General features: G+C 32.4%; 1 protein-coding gene across 1 annotated transcript in view; it reads right to left on the minus strand.

The window, feature by feature from the left end:
* Positions 1-559: 559 nt before the first annotated feature.
* Positions 560-7,538, minus strand: part of LOC132133556 (integrin alpha-11-like) — a 39,493-nt gene continuing 32,514 nt past the window's right edge. Inside the window, exons 21-30 of the mRNA XM_059546435.1 lie at positions 6,943-7,041; positions 6,738-6,814; positions 6,518-6,601; positions 5,817-5,907; positions 5,588-5,701; positions 4,579-4,662; positions 4,206-4,316; positions 2,912-3,007; positions 2,480-2,593; positions 560-1,054 (exon numbers count right to left, since the gene is read on the minus strand). Coding sequence (XP_059402418.1) covers positions 980-1,054; positions 2,480-2,593; positions 2,912-3,007; positions 4,206-4,316; positions 4,579-4,662; positions 5,588-5,701; positions 5,817-5,907; positions 6,518-6,601; positions 6,738-6,814; positions 6,943-7,041 — 945 coding nt within the window. The 3' untranslated portion in view covers positions 560-979. The remainder of the gene's footprint in view (positions 1,055-2,479; positions 2,594-2,911; positions 3,008-4,205; positions 4,317-4,578; positions 4,663-5,587; positions 5,702-5,816; positions 5,908-6,517; positions 6,602-6,737; positions 6,815-6,942; positions 7,042-7,538) is intronic.

The following is a 7,538-nucleotide window of genomic DNA, read 5'->3' on the forward strand; positions in this document are numbered from 1 at the left end:
AGGTGATTTAAATTTATTCAGTGGAGCAATAATAATAATAATAAAAAAAAAACATTCAGCTGTCATCTTTACATGCAATAAATGGCGACATAAATGACAAGGATCAAAACAAGTGACAGTAGAATCACCACGGTGTCTTAAACCGTGGAAGCCATGTCAGAAGAAAGTTACATATTTTTGATTGAGAGACTATGTTCAGAACATAACCACTAAACTACTCTTTTTTTTTAAACTGCTTTTTTTTTTTTGCATTGCATTGCATGACTTCCTACATTCATCAAAATGTACACAACTGCACACAATAATGCATCCCTCAATGTGAGCTTTCACTTTTCCAGTGTGACGAGAAATTTTAATATCTTTCCTGACTCATAATTCGATCAGACTGACATCTTTATAAAAACCTTGATTTTAAATGCAAATAACCGTAATAATTTCAATAATCTCATACTACAGAAATTAAGTGATTTAAATGAACTGCATAAAAAGCAAATGATGAAGAACACAGAAACGGACATGAAAGGAATATTACAGATCAAATGCATGTCTCTCACAACCAAATGCATTAAGGTGCATAATAATTGTATCATTGTTTTACATTATATTGCTGAACTTAATATTTACAGATTTCAAGTTCACAATTGTTGTGCAAGTGCATCAGCTTGAATTTATGCTGCAGCAAAAAAAATAAAAAAATAAAAAATACGATTCTGTTCCAAAATCTGAGGTTTGTTTCATGATACACAAACATTTAATCACCACCAAAACCTCTCAAAATGGTTCAAACCAAAGTCTGGTAATACTTTCAACCTTTTCAAAGTCTCAAACTTCCCATCTTCTGTCTTAATTGGCAGCGTGGCCAGGGGAAGCGAGCTGATTGGTTCTGCTTCGGACTGCGGGAGGGCGTGGCAGTGCTCAAGCGCAGCTGATTGGCTGACAGAGAGTCCCTGAGTGATTGGTTGAGGAGGTCTCCGTGGCTTTACCGATCCTCTGCTGTCTTCTCATTGGTCGCCTGCTCTTCCCTCTTTCTCTTTTGCCTGTGGAAGAATCCCAGCTGCGGATGAAAGAGAGACAGTGAGATCTGACATTAAATAAAGTGTTTGCTGTGTTAATGAATGTTCTGATATGTACATTTAGCTCTACTTAATCTAGAGTAAAAGAGAGCGGCGAGCATACGGACAGAATTAAGCCTGGCTCTGGATTAAAGTGGTAGAGCATTGTGTCAGCAGCGCAAAAGGTTGTGGGTTCGATTCCCAGGGAACGCATGTTAGTTAAAAGATTTATAGCCTGAATGCACTGTATGTCGCTTTGGACAAAAGCGTCTGCTAAATTAATTTGCATAAATTAATTTACATTTAATTAAAAAGGGATTTCAGCTGGTGATGTAACAAACATAAAGCTTGTTTGTTAGCCTAACAGCTAAAAATCAGCGTTATTTTAATATTATTTATTAGATTATAGCATTTATTTATATTTTGAATTGGATTTTATTTTAATGTATATATATATATATATATATATATATATATATATATATATATATATATTTTTTTTTTTTTTTTTTTTTTTTAATGTAATTAATTTTAGTATGTCAACTTATTTTATTTCAGTTATTTGCCAAAGCAATATTTGTAATTTTGGTTTACATTTTAGTAAATCTAATATAATTCTATATTTTGACATTTTTATTTAATAAAAAAAGAAAAAAAAAAATTTTTCCTTTGTTTTTGTTGTAGTTTTAGTGATTTAGTAATTCTAGTATTTCAACTAAAATTTTTAATTAAAAAAAAATTTAAGTTTACATTTTTGGTAACACTTTACATAAGGTTCATTAGTTAACATTAGTTAATTAATGTAGTTAACATGAATAAAATGTTAATTTCAACATTGAATGCATCATTAAAATAAAAAGTTGTGCTTGTTCACGTTAGTTAATGCACTGTGAATCAACATGAACTAAGAATGAATGACAATAATGTATTTTCATTAACTAACATTAACAAATATCAATAAATACTGTAATAAATGTATCATTCATTGTTTGTTCATGATGGTTAATACAAATAAAAACAATTAAAACTAATGGAACCTTATTGTAAAATGTTATCAAGCTTTTATACAAGGGATATTTATATTATTTCATCTTTATTTCAATTACAGAAAACATTGCTTATTAGTTTTAGTATTAGTTACCAATAAAACCATTGCCAAGTATGATCATATTAGCTTATAAATGATTAGAATGTTGCCTAAAGTGTGTCATTCTCTGGATTTTAAACTTCTTTGTTGTGCTGCATTCATAAATTCTAAGCAAGACAACTATAGGCAGATTCAACCTGGATTAGTCCAAAATGAGGCTTGATTTCCTTCTTTGAAACCCAAATGAAGTGTTTTTACAAATGCACTACACTAATACAAGTCTATACTAACACATATGTTCATATTAGCTTGGTAACTGTTAATAAACACCGTCCCAGACCTTCCAGAGCGCCAGAACCAGCAGGGCCAGAAGCTGTAGTCCTCCCAGTGTGCTCCCGACAATCACCCAGATGGGAATCCGGTAATCTTCCTCCTTCCTTATCTCCAGGATTATCTACACAACCACAATCCAAAACCTTAAAGTCAAATTCTCGGAAGAATCAGATGTACAAGATCAGGCCTCATATGCAAAGCTGCACAGCTGAATGTTAGAAGATGTGTGTGTAGTTAAGTCAAAGTTGACTAACACTGTATCTCTGCACCAGTTATCTAGTAAACAGCCTGACAGATGCTATCCAGAAGGGGGCAGTGCATCACTTCGAAACACTTCATTTATGTAAGCGAATGGTCTTTCTTTCTCCTAAGCATCTAGGAAATTTAATAAAGGAGATGCATGATTTGATATGTTTTACAGTGTTCTGGAGGTCCTCACATGTCTCATGGGTCGCTCCTCGTGGAGGAACATTGGACTCGAGGGGCTCAACTCAACTGCAGCCGTCATTATCAGATCTAAGCGCTTCAGTTTCACCTGAGGAGCGAGACCAAGATGTTTTTATTTAAAACACTCCCCTTCCATATGTCCTGCACCAACTTTCCATTGCAATCAGCACAAGAGCTTGATTTGGGAAAACTAAGAGGAAAAGAAGATGTTGTGCTGTATATATATATATATATATATATATATATATATATATATATAAATATATATTCACTCCCTTTATACAATGTGGAATAATAATGATTACAGATAAATCATTTGAATAACAATTTATTTCTATTATTATTTTAACAGATGCTTGACTGAAAAATGTAATTCTTATTAATTAATTATTAATAATATTTTTTAAATGAATAATTTATATATATATATATATATATATATATATATATACACAATAAAAATTGCATACATATTTTCTTTTTATTATATTTATTATATATGTTGAGGAGTAAAAGTTCTGTGTAGTTCTGTATTTTATTTTATTTTATTTTATTTTGATATAATAAAATAATTAATAAAAATATAATTTTTATACAGTTTGTCATGTAAAATAATGATGACTTTGAACAAATGCCTGATGTGAGAAATTATTATAATAATTATTATAACATATACTGTAAATAATAAATATATAAATAAACTGATAAATATAATTAATTTATTTTCCAGTTAATTTTTTATTTTAGTGTATACATTAAACACACACATATATATAACTACTGCCAAACAATTAATTGCGATTAATCGCATCCAAAATAAAAGCTTTTGTTTACATAATATATATGTGGGTGTGTACTGTGTATATTTATGATGTATATATAAATACACACACATGCATGTATACAAGACATAAATATGTTTGTTGATACAGTATATAAAATATAAATATTTATATATAATATTAATTATATATAAATATAAATATACATACATGTAAATATATAAAAAATATATACATTTATGTTTTTTTCATTAATATACACAGTACACACACATATATTATGCAAACAAAATATTTTATTTTGGATGCGATTAATCGCGATTAATCGCGATTAATCATTTGACAGTACTAATATATTTTAATATATTACATTTTTTTACAATAACAGATACAGTGCTCTATTTTAAAACTGATAGCTGGTGATCAGGGTTTAGCTTTCCAGTATATGCCATACACTATTAGCTGGATTTCCAGCGGTTCGCAGACAGCGTCTGAGATACTCACGGCAAATAAAGTGTGTAGATTGAGCGATCCTGTCGCGGTGATGCTAACGTCTGTTTGGGGAGCCAGACTGATTCTACAGTGCGCTAATAACGTGTCTTCGGTGGACGTGTTCTGTGAACACAACGTGAACAACATGAAATGGCTTTTTGATCACTTGGAAACTGAATGTTTCAGAGAGGAAACTAAGTGAATGCAAACTTTATGTTTATGTTTGTGGTTGTGTTATCTTTAGCCAACAAGATCAAGCAGGTTTGGTGGTTTGTCTTCATCAAGCTTGTCACTTTTAACCATGTGTTGATTTGTTTCCCCGGAGATGGGTGCAATTTCTGTATCGCAAAACTTTTGAAGGAGTGTAAAAAAGAGCGAAGGTTACTGTGAGCGTGTTGAGGGAGAGATCTTCCTGTGAGGACGAGTCGACGGTAATTACTCGTGGAAGAGTGCAGCTCGAGCCAGCCATCTGAGATCAACAAACAGAAGTCTTAAAGGGACAGTGCAACCAAAAATGTTGATGTGTTGCTAATTAACTCATCCTCAGTCCATCCAACAGTAAGGAAGATTTTTAGCTGAAACCGTGAATAAAAGCATAGCAGGCAACACAAAATTAACACCCGTGGCTGTTTAACGATATATTAAGGTCTTATGAAGCGAAAAGATCAGTCTGTGCAACATTATTTACAGCATTATTACCAGCAATCCAGAGCCTCAGGCAAACCCGGAAATTAGATTTGGTTCTTTCAGACAGTTCAGTCTGGTTCAATTCACTATTATCAAAGCATCAAATAATGATGTGAAACACGAATGTTTTACATGTTTAAAGCATATAATGTGAATAAACTTGTCTTCTTTTTGTAACAAACAAAAAGAAACCATAAAAACCTTCGGTTCGGTTCACACATGTGCATATAAGCGGCTTATTGGTCTTCGGTTCGAATCGAACTGTTTGCTCAGTTCAGTGACTGAATGATTCATTCATCATAGAATCAGATATGCAGCTATCTTGGCTCATTTCGAGACACAGTGACTGTCAGGGACTGAGCTTCGATTGAAGAATTTGTAGATCCGTGCTGCTGGAACAGTTTCAGATTCTACTACAGTTCACTAAAAAGAATCAGTTCAAAAGAATGATTCGTTCGTTCACTCCATGGCTCTGGATTACAGCTAATAATGTTATACATAACGATCAGTTTCTTGCACAGGCTGATCGTTTCGCTTCATAAGACCTCGATATATCGTCAGGAGCCACAGGGATTCATTCTGTGTTCCTCGATACGCTATTTTTATTCTCAAAAACAGACAGCTGATTAAAACATTCTTTACTGTTCTACAGAAGAAAAAGTTGGATGGCACGAGTGAGAGTGAAAAATCTGTAAACATAAATGCACCTGATCGATCTCCAAGTCTGAGAGGCGCAGGAGTGTGTTAGCGTTTCTGGTCACAGCGAAGACGTTTAACGTGAAGAGAAGCTCAGATACGGGAAACACACCGAGGTTTAGGATCTGCAGAACAAATGGAAACATCTTCATATTTATTCTGTTCAGATGCACAGCGTATGTGCTCTGATTCGCTCTGAAGAATATTATTTAAACCCTTGTTTGTAAACGATGAGCCCACCTGATAAGAGATGTTGAAGGGGGGTCCGGTCCCAACAGGGAGGCTCTGGTCAAGCCCAGGTTTGAGCTCAAAACGGGACGGGCTGGAATCTCTGAAAGAAAGACTCACAGTGTGAATCGTTCAATATGAAATAATCATTGATTAGCTTTAAGATATTTCTGGGTGAATCTCATGAAAACTTTCAAGAACATGTCTGTGTCATATTCCACGTTCAAACGTTCATGTGCTATTTTAGTAACATTGAGATACTGTTGTAGTTTTTAGTAAAATTTTGATTTAGTTTTAGTTTGTATATTTTCTGTTTTCATTTTAATTAAAATTATTAGTTTTTGAATTTTTAAAATGTCAGCAAATTTCAGTAAATTTAATTTTTTATTTCGGTTAAAGTTACAGTTTTATATATATATATAATTATTTTTTTATTTTTTTTATTTTTTTTAATATTTTTATCAATTATTTTGTTTAAATAAATTATGTTTATTTATTTCAAGTAAGTTTTTTATGGTTTTAGTTAACTATAATAACCCAGGCATATATATATATATATATATATATATATATATATATATATATATATATTTATATATTATAATTAACATTATACAATACACACAGTATAACAGTAAAAGAAAAAAAGGAATAACGTTATAAACACTTGATTTTTGGGATATTTCTTCGTGAGTTTCATGCTATTGGGTTACCTTGTGAAGAGAATATCAGCCTCATATTTCAGATTATGATAAATGTCATTGATGTTGTCCTCTGGAGACATTTCTTCACCTTCACTGCGATGAAACAAATAAATAAATAAATCACACTAAACAATCAAACAAAAATGACTTAATATATAAAAATAGTCACAGTTCATCTACATTCATTTAATACACAACAAACTCTTCAGTTCAAAGGTCGCGACCTCACCTTGAGACCTTCAGCGTGATCTGGACGTAGTTCAAGAAGATAGATCTGTTGAACTCAAACTCCAGTCGAAAATACACCTGGAGAAACCAAACAAAACAAAACGTTCAACCAAAGACAACACAGAAGCAGAGCAAACCACAAAAGGCACCTAAAGGACACACTCTTCTTCTGTTCTTCTGTGGTGATGCAGGTGAAGGCGTCTCACCTGAGCGTGTGACCTCAGGAACGGCGCGCTGACGTTGCAGCTTCGGTAGAGACTCGTATCATCAGAGTTCGGGCATGTGATCGTAATGTCTGAAGGTGCCTGAAGAAAAACAAACGTTCAGTTTCAAACCAAAGCATTTCTGCTGAGAAAAGCCCATAAATGAAGATAACAAAATCAAGTAAATCACTGAATGGACCAAAAGTGGTTTTAGAAGTAAATATATTGACTTTACAAGTGTTTGATTTGTGTAATATTGAACGTCAGTCTATCACTTAAAGATACAGTCCATATAAACTTTCAATTTCATCCAGAATAAATTGTTGATTTATGTAAACATGCATCAGTGGTCATTGGCTTTATTATTTGTCAGTGTTTCATTTTTATTTTGTTTGTGATTATGGGTTTATTTTTTAAATATTTAATTAATTTGATTTATTTTTCATGCAGTAATTATTCATATAATTTCTATTCAATAAAATAAAGCATTTTAGAACTTAACGTGACTTTTCCGTCAAGATTTTATTAATTTGCATGACTTTTCCAGGTCTAGAAATCACACTTCAGTTATCCAGGTTATACAAGATCACGGAAACACT

This window comes from Carassius carassius, chromosome 50 (genome assembly GCF_963082965.1).
Source record: "Carassius carassius chromosome 50, fCarCar2.1, whole genome shotgun sequence".
Lineage (NCBI taxonomy): Eukaryota > Metazoa > Chordata > Actinopteri > Cypriniformes > Cyprinidae > Carassius > Carassius carassius.